At 41.4% G+C, this 12842-nt stretch overlaps 1 protein-coding gene across 3 annotated transcripts in view; it reads right to left on the bottom strand.

Annotated features, from left to right (window-relative positions):
* Nucleotides 1-12372, bottom strand: part of REV3L (REV3 like, DNA directed polymerase zeta catalytic subunit) — a 156807-nt gene extending 144435 nt beyond the window's left edge. For 2 of the 3 annotated variants that reach the window (XR_009244479.1, XM_058658048.1), the window contains exon 1: nucleotides 12224-12372. Coding sequence is in view for 1 of the 3 variants with exons in the window: in XM_058658048.1 (XP_058514031.1) it covers nucleotides 12224-12362 (139 nt within the window). In the remaining 2 variants the exon portion in view is untranslated. Of the gene's footprint in view, nucleotides 1-2772; nucleotides 2901-10598; nucleotides 10761-12223 lie in introns of those variants that run through there. The other variant, XM_058658107.1, reaches the window with a different exon arrangement.
* Between the last annotated feature and the right edge of the window lie 470 nt (nucleotides 12373-12842).

Raw genomic sequence — 12842 nt, 5'->3', positions numbered from 1 at the left:
CATGTTAATTAAGGTACATTTCTCTTTTCATGAATACTTTCAAGCCACAATGGGTTGGATCAGCAGTTAACAAAATTTTCATCTATGGAGGACCAATTTTATATTCACATGTTATTCAGTTAATTAAAACTAGACTTACAAAAAATACAGACTGATGTTATAATACAGTACTGCGATCACTCTACAAACACACATACATAATTCAGTCTAAACAGAAACATAAATTTTAAAAGAAACATTAACACCAATTAGAAGAAAAGTCAGTACAGAGTACCAAGGTATATCACTATGAAAAAAAGAAAGAATAAGAATGTATTTGTGGTCACTGCCTGACTCAACAATGGTTATTACTGAATTCTAAATGCATTAGGAGTTACCTATCTCACATGCAGACTGCTTTTACTGTTGAAAAGGTAATGGCCTATCATTCTCTCACTAATCTTCACAAGCAGTAAGGTAAATATTACACTACAGAAACTTAGGCAAAGTTTATTAACCCCTTCAAGCCTCATTTCCTCAACTAAAAGGAGATGACACTGTCTCACAGAACTGGTGTGAGGATCAGGTCACTCAGAACAGGCTACACAGGGCTCATTAGATGGTCTCTCACACCTGGTGAAGTCAAGACCTCCGGATTTATTCAGCTGCCAAAAACAAAGTTTTTGAAAACACTAAGGTATCATCAACCAAGGCGTGATACATCAAAACACACTTTATCTGTGTGGCATGGCCTAGCAGCTAACGTCCTCGCCTTGAACACGCCCCGGGATCCCATATGGGCACCGGTTCTAATCCCGGCAGCTCCACTTCCCATCCAGCTCGTTTGTGGCCGGGGAGAGCAGTAGAGGACAGCCCAATGCCTTGGGACCCTGCACCCGCATGGGAGACCTGGAAGAGATTCCTGGTTCCCGGCTCCGGATTGGCACAGCACCGGCCGTTGTGGCCACCTAGGGAGTGAAACATTGGACAGAAGATCTTCCTCTCTGTCTCTCCTCCTTTCTGTATATCTGACTTTGTAATAAAATAAATAAATCTTAAAAAAAAAAAAAAGAAAACAGTTACTCCTTGCTCAGCGGCTCAAAATTGCTTGTTTCAAAGCAATATTAGGCCCTTGAGGCATGCACTTGACTTCACGGTTAAGACAAGGCTAGGGACATCTGCATTCCACATGGGAATGTCTGGGTTTGAGTCCAAGCTCTGATTCTGATTCCAGGTTCATGCTACTGCACACCTTGGGTAGCAGATGATAACTCAAGTGTTTGAGTTCCTTCTATCCAGGCAGGCAGGCAGGCAGGCAGACCCAAATTGAGTTTCCTGCTCCCTGTTGGCCCAGCCCCAGCTGCTTTAGCATTTGAAGAGTGAACCAACTGACAAGAGATTTCTGTCTTTCAAATAAAAACTTAAAATGTCAAGACATAGGTACTTATGAATATACACCAACCTTTAAAAATTTCGAAAGTCAGACCTAGGTGGGGTACTTAAAACCAACTAAGAAAAAATTATTTTCAATAGGCAATGAATTATTTAGACTGTAGAGAGGAGTCAGCGACTGAAAAAGAAAAGGCAATAACAAAAAAATGAGGTGACAATGTACAGGTGGTCCAATTTACACTAGTGTAAGCAATAAAAAAGCATAAAAATTTCTATTTTTGAGATCAGCATTTTGGTGTGATAGGTAAAGCTGCCACTTTCAAAACTAGCATTCTACAACCAAGACGAGTTTCAAGTCTCAGCTTCCTGCCAAGAATGCTCCTGGCAAGGCAGCAGCAGGTCACCCAAGCCCCCACCACCTAGGTGAGAGGCCTGGTTGGAGTTACTGGTGCCTAGCTTCAGCTTGGTCCACCTTTGGCTATTGCAGCCATTTGGGGAGTGAACCAGTGATGAAGATTCTTCCTCTCACACTTTCAAATAAAGAAGCTTCCATTTTCATCCAATTCCATTTAAAGAGCATTTAGTATATAAAACTTATTGTGGCAGATTTTGAAGACAGAAGAGTCAGAAACTAGTATTTATATTCCCTTATAAATGCCAGGTATTGGTCCTGCATGATAGCCTTGTGGCTAAATCCTCGACTTGCATGTGCCAAGACCATATGTGCACCCGTTTGTGTCCTGGCTGTCCCACTTTCGTTCCACTTCCCTGCTTGTAGCCTACAAAAGCAGTAGAGGACAGCTCAAAGCCTTGGGACCCTACACCCACGTGGGAGACCCAGAAGAAGTTCCTGGCTCCTGGTTTCAGATTGGCTCAACTCCGGCCAATGTGGCCATTTGGGGAGTGAACCAGCAGCTGGAAGAGCTTTCTCTCTGTCTCTCCTTTTCTCTGTAAATCTGCCAGGTATATGTTGATATTTTATTCAGTCATAAAGTCCTATGAAGTAGAAGTTACTAAAACTCATTTTACAGAGGAGGAAATTAAGGCTCATCAAAGTAAAAAACGACTTGCCCAGGAACACTCAGCAATAGATAGCAGTGTGGTGTTGGAGTGTTGGGGGAGGGAGGGCCACATAGCAGGGTAGTGCCTTGTAATTACTCCTATAGCCAAACCCAATATTCAGTGTAGTAAATCCTTTAAGAGTAATGTGGAAGGGTGCTAGGACTTAGGAAACCAATGAGATAATCTTTTGAGTGTGGACAAAGGAGTCACAGAAGTTTTAAAGAGGTTCCTATTTGAGTTGTTACTTTTGATGATGAGCAGGGATTTATCAACTTCAATGTCAAGGCTCACCCCCACCCCCCCTCACCCACAATATATTAACCAAAATAAATTACTTACTTGAAATTCAGAAAAACAATTTTGAGAGAAATCTTCCTCAGATATATTATTCCATAGCTTTAAAACAAATAATATGATGACAGTTTAATTTTTAGGTTGCTTTTATGTGGCTTGTCTTGGTTTTTATTCTGAAATGAAATTTAGATTAGTCATTTTTTTATTCTGAGAAACTAGCAGTATGCCAACATGTTGTACTTTACATTCTTTCACATATCAACATGTATCCTTACTTACAGTCTTCCATTTTACCATCTCAAACAAAACTAATATATAAATTACTCTGAAGAATAAATATATTTGAAATAAGTTATTTATTTTAATACTTATACTTCTTTGGTAATTGTAATAAATGGAAATAAAACTCGTGCAAACTGTTATACATTACACAGGCATATCTGAGGTAACACGCTTTCTTTTATTTGAATTGTTTATACAGTAAATGTTCTTTGAATCCAAAGAAAATTAAATAACTGCCTCTAAGAAAATTGACCTCAAATTTTCAGTAGTCCCCAAAACTGTCACCTAAAAGGAAAATAGAATTGGCCAGAAAAAAAATCCAAATTTTCCATTAACAATTACTACCCATTTTTCTCAGAATTTGCTTTACTAGCAGTATGTTCAATTTCTGCTACAGAAAACAGTCCAGTTTGCCAATATGACTCAAGCAACAAAACAGGGGGTTTTTTTGTAAAAAATGAAGCATTTAAAGATTTACAAATAACTGCAAGAAACTCAGACGATCATCTGGAAAGCTTAAATGATAAACAAACGATATCAAAAAGACCATCACCAAAAGGGTCTTCCTCATATTTTTGTTCTTAGAAACACTTCTACATCATGTTTGGACAGTGGAGTTCTCTGTAATGACTTTAGACACCCAGTCCTAACTTATCTGTATTTATAGGGAAATGGAAAGTTAACGCAATTTAGCCAATGTTCACTGTACTTTAACTCCTATTATTTCCCCTCTTAATAGCGCTACTGTGGCAGCCAGGTACCACAGTGACATACCTCATACCATATCCCATATTGCAGTAAGTTTCTGAGTATTGCTCTTAATAGAGGAACTTTATGTGTAAAATATGGCTTTTTAAAAGACTTTCCTGAAAACTGTAATTTTCAAATCAATTTTTGTACATAAATTGTTACAGCTAGTCTTTATTATGCTTTTCTTAAAGGACATAGTGACAATCAACACAGTAATCTATCATTCAACAAGACTCTTCATTGGACATGGCAAGTCTTCAAAGATCCCTAACCTACATACACGCAGTTCTTGCTTAAGTTCCTCCAATGTTCTATATTTCTGCCTCTCAACTATTAGCAATGCCTTCTCCCATGTTCTCTCAGTTTTAGTGTGAAGAAGTGAGAGTTGAAAGTCAAAATGCTCAGTTTTCAAACCCAGTCCTCACTAAAATGTACTGAACAACATGAGAGCATATGGAGGCATTTCCATGGAGACTGGTGAAAATTAATAATCGTATTTTCTTTATAAAATTATATTAGCAAAATTAGATTTCAAAGTATCAAGGTAGATAATCTCTGATATAAGGGTATTCAAAATGTTCATGTTCTCAATCAATGCTTATGTTAAGAAATTAGAAAAACAACAAGTAAATATGCTAATCATACATCTGAAGGAGCTACAAAAACAGCAGCAAAGCAATCCCAAGATTAGCAGGAAAAAAAAAAAATAACCAAAATAAGGGAGGAAATAAGCCAAATGGAGACCAAAAGAACAACACAAATGTTCATGGTAACATGTATTATGGAAGAACTTTACGGATTTCAATTTTTTTACACCAAAATAAACTTTGCTTTTAATTTCATTTTTTCCATGCACATAATGCTAAATTCTTGCTAGTATGAATGAGTTTGGAATGCAAGACACTGTCACATCAAAACAAGACCTCAAAACGATGTTATATTTCTGTAGAATGTATGCATGCTAATTAGGCAGTCACCTTACATGGCAAGCAGGACCCAACCCAGATTCAGGCCTAGAACTACAGCCCCAGAAGACACCCTGCTTTCCTGTGCCTGATGCTCCCGCGGCATCCTGAATACAAATCGAACAACCCCAAGATTCCTCTCCCATAAGAGGCAGTAGCTATGTCCTCTGGGGCTGGCTGCTGAAGTAAAAGCTAAAGGAGTAAAGCATATCCTCAATGCCTCAAAACAACAAAAAGATTTGTGAGTGCTGGTTGTCTCTCATAGACTACGTCTGCTCAGAGGAACCTACTTCAACTACTAGTTCAGTAGGGCCACTCTTCAGTGAGCCCTGTAACATGAACTGAAAGCTCTGAATTAGATTTCTAACAAAACCTAACTTAAGCACTGTAGTAATTACTTGACTGTTTACAGCAACTACAATGGTCTTTTATTTTTGCTCTGCCTTACCAATTCCTGTAAGCACAACGAAACTTAAAAGCATTAATTTTAAATAAATATTGCTTGCACACGACAAAAAAAATCTTTAAAAATTATTAAACAGCACACTAAAAAAAGTTAATCCATTTGTCTTCCAGGAACCAGTTCCCACCGGAGGTTACTGTTATTAGAAAACTCTGAAGTATCCTGTCACAAAGAACTGTACACCCATATTATACTCCACAGCCACAACTATCTGTTTCTTATACAAACCTACCCACTCACCCAAACCCATTTAAATAACAGAAATGGCAAGATACTATAGAATCTTGATCTTTTTTTCTCTTTTGAATCACGCACAGCATCACAGCCATACACTAATGTTGTCTCATTGTTTTTAGAAATTCCACTGAATAGATACAGCATAATTCACTTAACTACTCCCCTCCTGATTTGTGTTTAGGTTGTTTCAGAACTTTTGCAATGACAAAAATACTGTCACAAACATTCTCACATTTTTACTTAACACATAAGCAAAATCTTCTAGATGATGAAATTCTAGAATGGAAGGACCAAAAGTAAGTGTACATTTAAATTTTTAAAAACATTCCTAATTGTTTCCAGCAGGACATGAACACTTCTCACCAGCAATGTATGAGGGTACCCAACTCCCCTCCATCCTGCCCCCAAAACTCATAACCAATCTGCTAATCTGATGGTTATGTCTGCTAAGCTGACATAAGTCATATGTTGCAGCTTCCAAGTCACATATTTTATAAATAAAATCATATATCTTTTCATACAAACTCTGCCCACTTTTCCATTGGCATGTTTCCTAGGAGCTCTTCATGAACTACGAGGTAATTAGTCCTTTCTGAAAAGAATATAAGTTTTACTAGTCAGTTTCTACTTCATTTATGCTTTCCCCATGTAGAATTTTATTTTTATAACATAAAGCAATCTAGCTTCAATTCTGCTTACACTGAAAAGTCCTCACCATTTCTGAATTATATAAAACAAACACACATTTTGTTTTTCACTGAAATCTTTGATTGCTGGAAGAAATCTTTTTCTACATGACGAATACTTTTAAATAACTCTACACAGAACTTATACAATCCAGTCCAATCCTACCATCATGCATTTTGGCCAGCTTTTACTTTGACATCCATTATCAATTGCATGCCTTTTGCCATATTTTTTAATATCTAGAAAACCTTCGTTTCCCCTTAATTTCATTCAAGGAAAGTTTTAACTATAAAGTTAGTGTATGTTTTCTACATAAGTCTTGAAACATATAAAATATACCTTCTGAATAACCAACCTTTATATTAGTATATTTTTCTGTATTTTTAATATGTGGCTTTTTAAAACTTTTTTAAAAAACATATTATACTGACAATATGTCTCTATCTCATTATCTATTCTAAAATGCTATTCTAATGATATATAATACTCTAGAATACAAATATATCCAATTTATTCAACTGTTTCCTAATTGAGGATATTTGGGGCTGTTCAGTTATGACCATCTATTAATTCTTGCAACAAACACTTGCATTTCAAGCACTATGGTAAGCATTCAGCCTTTTATGGTAAGCAAAAAGAAACCCATTACCAGCATTTTTGGAGATTATCATTTACTGGGAAAAACAGATGTTAATCTCCAACATAGATAACAATACAATTATAGCAAGTGCTTTAAAGAGAGTTCATAGAGTTCTGAGAGTCTATGATAGTGAAAGCTCTCCTAAGGAGTTCAGGTGAAGCAAAAGAAAAAACATTCTTGGTAGAGGGAACAGCAGGTACAAAGCCCTCATTCTGGGAGGGAGCATGGCAAGAATAAGGGACTGAAATAACACCATTATGACAACACAAAGAGCAAGGCAAGAAGAACATTGCTCACACCACAACTAGGCAGAAAGATAGGGGCTTACACTATGGAAGACTTTGTAAGACAAGTAGATGCCACCACATAAGACATGGAGTTTCACACGCATCCTAAAGACAATGAAAAGCTACTCAAGCTTTCATGTAATCAGGTTCGTATTCTGAAAAGACTTTTCTGATTACATGTAGAAAACAGATTAGAAGGGGACAGAGTGGATTAGCATTAACCAAGATTAAGATGCTATTAGAATATACCCATCCAAAAGTGCTAGTAGCCCCAACTAGGGTGGTGATGGATAATGAAAAGCAGACAGATTCAAAAGATAACCAGATTTGCCAAATAATTTCTCTTCATAGATTAAAATCCCAAAAACTACAATTACAAAATTTAAAAAAAACTTCAAGAATTCAGATATACATTGTCAAGCTATACTTTAGAGAACAGATTCCTTCATCTGTGACTCACTTTGTATCTGTTCCCCTTTCAGAAAATTGAAGTTCTTCAAAATTCCTTTAAAATGACTTAATCTGTACTTTCTTCATTGCCTGTTTGGCGGTCACATGTCCTCTTTTGAGTCCTTACTACATCTCAGAAACACTTCTGTGATAGTCTAATGTTTGACTTATGTTTATGTTGTCTCTCACTACTACACATGAGCCATTGGAGAGTCAAGTTCTCTAATAACAACCTGAGATCCACAACGAGTGCTCACCTAGTGTTCCCAGATGAACCAGGTCATTCATCACCACATTCTACTATGCCCACAGATTTAACAGGGTTCTAGCTTAAGCCTCTGATTTACTGATTGTGACTTTAATCAAATATAAGAAGCTAACAAAATCTGCTCTTAAGGGCTTTAAAGTACCTACTAGGGAAAGGTGGAGGACGATTTTGTTTCTGATGAGTCATTAACTCTCCCTAGTATTTCTAAAAATTTCTAATAATTACAATGTAACAGCTATGTAATCTTATAATATTTTCCAATAGTTTAACAAAAATGGGGAGGTATGAGCAGATAAATGTCACTTCAGAAATTTTTGTAATATGAGATTTTGATAAATGCTATAGTTTCAATTTAAAAGAAAAAATAGGGCCCAGCATGTAGTCTTGCATCCACCAGGATCCCATATGGGTGCTGGTCCATGTCCCAGCTGCTCCACTGCCCACCCAGCTCCCTGCTTGTAGCCTGGGAAAAAGAGTAGAGGATGGCCCAAAGCCTTGGGACCTTGCACCTGTGTGGGAGACCCAGAAGAAGCTCCTGGCTCCTGGCTTCGGATCGGCTCAGCTCCAGCCATCACAGCCACTTGGGGAGCGAACCAGCGAATGGCAAATGTTTCTCTTGGTATCTTCTTCTCTCTGTAAATTTGACTTTTCAATAAAAATAAATCTTTTTTAAAAATGAGGCCTGTTTGATAGTTTATTGTGGTTAATTTTGTAAAAATAAAAATAACAAACATATATAATGTGGTAAGCATCCACATAAACAGTGAATTTCAAAATTACCAACTCCTTTTGTAGGAAAATTAGATGCCATGTTTGAGTTAAAGACTGACTGGAGGAAAACAGAAGGAAAGGTGGCGGTGTTCCTTACCGTCCTCCTCAGCTGACACAGCTTCCTCTAGGGTCTAGTGAGCCCACTCTGTGGACCTCTCTTCTGCAATTTACTCCTACTCTGCATCTCCACCGGGAAACTCTTTGGAAGGAAAATTCTGTTTAACCTGATGCTGAGAAAACTGAGTGCTATCAGCTTACCAGCATGAGGTGAGTCACAGCAGGCAACTAAGCAAGAACCAAAATGTGGAAACTGGACAGTTTCACCTCAGGCAGGTCCATACAAGGAAACGTTGGGATTTTTTTTTTAAAAGATTTATTTATTTTTGTTGCAAAATCAGATATACAGAGAGAGGGAGAGACAGAGTGGAAGATCTTCCGTCCATTGGTTCACTCCCCAAGTGATTGCAACTGCTGGAGCTGAGCCAATCCAAAGCCAGGAGCCAGGAGCTTCTTCCAGGTCTCCTGCGCAGGAGGCCACAAGCAGGGAGCTGGATGGGAAGTGGAGCTGCCGGGATTAGAACTGGCACTTATATGGGATCCCAGGGCATTCAAGGCGAGGACCTTAACCGCTACACTATCGCACCGGGCCAGGAAACCTTAAGATTTTGAGGGAATTTTCTGAGCAGTCATCGCCCATATTCAAACGTAAGTGCAAAACTTTTCTTCTTCCACTTTATTCATAACCTTGTCTCCCCAACTGAAACAAATTACCAAAATAGCCTTACAGACAAAAAAAATTAACTATTAACTTTACAGACGATGCCATTCAACAGTTGTATCAAAACAATGTTCAAGACGTTTTAAAAATGAGTTCAAAGCAGGAAAGGCTTTCTTGGGGTTTTTGTTTATTTTGAATAATCCCATCTCTCACATGAGGAAAATGTAAGGTTCTCTCAGGAACCCTCGCAAAGAATTAAGTCTGTCAAGATTTACTACTCAAATTTGAATGTCACTTCTTAAAACACCTTTTCAAATTTCACCAACTCAAGATACGGGAGCTCTATAACCACGCACTAATTTCTTTCTTTCTTATAATTACAAAAGTCCTCAAAACACAGAACAATCAGAAGTCAACTGGACTGTTTTCTAAAGCAGAAAAATACTTTTCATGCAATAGGAAAACTGGTCTAATGCATTAATGCAATCAGATTAGAATTCATTATTCTGGAATGCTATGGTCACATTATTTTCAAAGAAATTTCTTCCATGGCTATTTTTCAAGATCTCATTTGTAAAGCACCTCAATTTAAAAACATTTTCTACAAACAAGCTTCCAAAACCGACTCATATGTATTATATTTAAGGCTTATGTTTACAGTATTTTATGTGAGTAGGTTAACTATAACAAATTTTCACTTAAATTTTTTTACTCATTAATCAAACATAGTTTTTAACTTGAAATAATAAACCTGTCTTCATTAAAAATTCTAGAAGGCACACTTTATTAAGCCAGACTGCTCTTTCACATTAATGACTTTGAAGTTTTATTTTACTGGATGGCCTTAGCTCATTTTCATAGGGAGACCATTCAAAAGCAGGTACTTCTGGAGTTCTGATTACATTAATTTAATTTCACTGGGAATTCCTAGCACGCTAAAGTAGTGACTTGATTTATGAAAGCTGTAAACCATAAATGTATGCCAAGGGTTTTGGATTTTTCTTTCTTTTGTATTGTGAACTATATGGCAAACTGAATTTTATAATCCTTAATAACTTGAAGTCTGGGTTTTTCTGTACTGAGTTTTATGTCTTTCAGTGTATGTACCAAAAAATTTTATTATTCATCAGCACTACACATTTCAAAGTATATATCAAAATAAATAAATAAAATAGTATGGGTTTTTGTTTTTTAAGGGAGGGGTTGGTAATCTACTCTTAGATGTCCAGCAGAATATAAATAGTTATCATGGAATAGTTTCTTTAAAAAAAAAACCTCAAAAATAAGTATATCCTGTTGTTTTTTTATTTTTAAAGGAATATTCTCTCACATAATAGAATTAGGTTAGCTTACTTTCCCATGAAACGGAGCCTGAAATTCACATAAGGGCATTCTGATGTACAAAAGTAACGCAAACGATGCAAGTTGTAAACACAGAAATACCACAGTATGTCCTACTCGGCATGTAACTTCATGATATGGAAATCTGGCTGACCAGAGGTACATCAACTTCACTATGTTATTCTTCCTCTGAATCTAAAGTGAAAACAAATCGTGTATCACAACGAAGTTCCAGTTAGAAAAACAGCATCATTCTTTTTAAGAATGCAGAACACCTATCCTTCACAGACATGCATTGCCTCTGTTTTCCACAATTCAAAGTTTCAAGTGTTAGATTTTCCACAACCTGTGAACAGCCAAGACCTATCTTATCAAGATTCAACAGCACCAAAAATTGCTTTCGCTATTTCACAACAGAATCATGTTACCAGATCTCATGACACCGCCACGTTTAACAGAGATTCCACATGAAAAGACCACCGCTTGGAGGGCCTGCGGGTGTCTGGGCCAGTGCTGCTGCTACGTGGGCAGCCCACAGAGGCGGGCCTGGGTAGGTGAAGGCAGGCGAGGGGACAGGGCACCCAGTGGGAGAAGCTCTCTACAGTCCCAGTGGGCGCGACAGAGCCCAAGGGAGAGCATCCCTGTCCAAGGAGGCGTCTCCATTCTCTCGCGGCACGCAGTTCCAAGCGTGCAGAAAAGCCCAACAACTTAAACCTGTGCAGGAAACGTGCTCACTGTCCTACTGATGCTACCAAGAAAGCCCGGGAGCTGCTGAGAAAGCCGCTTCTATTACTGATGGAGTCCTCACTACACCCCGGCTTCAAAACAGTTTGCTTTTTAGAACACATCCCTCTGTGTGAAAGGCCACCCCACGACCTGGCCTCGGGTGATTCTTAAAAAGCCCGTGAAGCTGCGTTTGGAGACCCACCGCCCTCCGAGGTGTGCTGAGGGCTGGCCGTGGGGGGCTACAGCCGCGCCCCGTGGATGCTGCCCCCGGGTCACCCGACCTGCCCTCACCCGCAGGGCCCTAAGGGTCACTGGGGCCCCGGGCGCCGCCACCCGCCCTGCCCTCCGCGTCCCCGGAAGGGGCAGAGAGCGCGGGGAGCGACTGCCACACCACACCACAGCACACACTACACACTACACACACACACACACACACACACACACGGCCGACACTTTCCTCTTCCCCCCCAGAGCCATTTCCAGAAAGGGGCACTTGGGAGACGCACCAGGGGCTGAGCAAGAGGCTGTCCCCCCCCCCCACCAACGCCTGACCTCAGCCGCCCAACGCTGGGAACCCCTCGGGCGGCGAGGACACGGGGGGCGGCCACCCGGGGCACAGCGGGCACTGACCCCGCCGCCGCCCGCAGTGTAAACACCCGGCGCTGGCCCTCCTCGCCGTCCCCGGGGGCCGGAGGAATCGGAGGGCTGTGAAGAGCGGGGAAGAAGAGAGCGCGCTCTCGCGGACCCAGATTAATTGCGCCTCTTGTCACGCACGAGAGGAAACCGCGAGGGAAGCCGAAGGGGACGCGGCAACCGAGCCGGGAGAGGGAGGCGCGCGCGCACACACACACCCGCGCGCGCGGCGGGGACGGCGGCCCCCGGCGTCCCGCAGGCTCCCCGCGTCCGCTTACCTGCCGGGGTCGCCCCGAAGACCCTCACCACCGGCACCTTCTTGACAGGGAGCTGGGTGAGGGGGGATTGGCAGATATCCAGCCCCGGCAGCGGGCTGGCCATGTAGTAGTCGGCAGTCACTATCCTCACTGAAAACATGTTCGCCGCCGCCTCCCCTTCACCGGCGACCGGCAGCGGCAGGAGCGGCGGCAGCTCCCTCCGCAGCGGCGGCGGCGTCCGCGCCCCCTCCCGTCACACACAGACGCCGTGAGCAGCGGCGGGCGGGCGGGGCGCTCGAAGGCGCTGCTGCTGCTGCCGCGGCTGCGGCTGCCGCCCCCTCAGGAGCACCCGGCGACGGCCGGCGAGAGAGGAGCCCTGGCCAGGTCGTCGGTGCTGGTGCTGTCGCTGCCGCCGCCGGGAATCACACGGACTCCTCCGTCCCAGGCTGCAGCTCTTGTTGCCATGATGATGATGTCACGGACGCAACCACTGGGGGAGGGGGAGTGCGTGTGTGTGAAGGGGGGGAGCGGCGCGGGCAGGGCTGTGAGTAGTAGGGGGAGGGGTGCGGCGGGAGGAAGAGGAGGGAGCGGGGCGGGCGCCTGGGCGGGACACAGGGTGGGGAGGTGAGGGGTGTGGGAG

This window comes from Ochotona princeps, chromosome 1 (genome assembly GCF_030435755.1).
Source record: "Ochotona princeps isolate mOchPri1 chromosome 1, mOchPri1.hap1, whole genome shotgun sequence".
Lineage (NCBI taxonomy): Eukaryota > Metazoa > Chordata > Mammalia > Lagomorpha > Ochotonidae > Ochotona > Ochotona princeps.
Note: the sequence above shows the minus strand (reverse complement) of the source record. Positions and strands in the feature narration are given on the sequence as shown.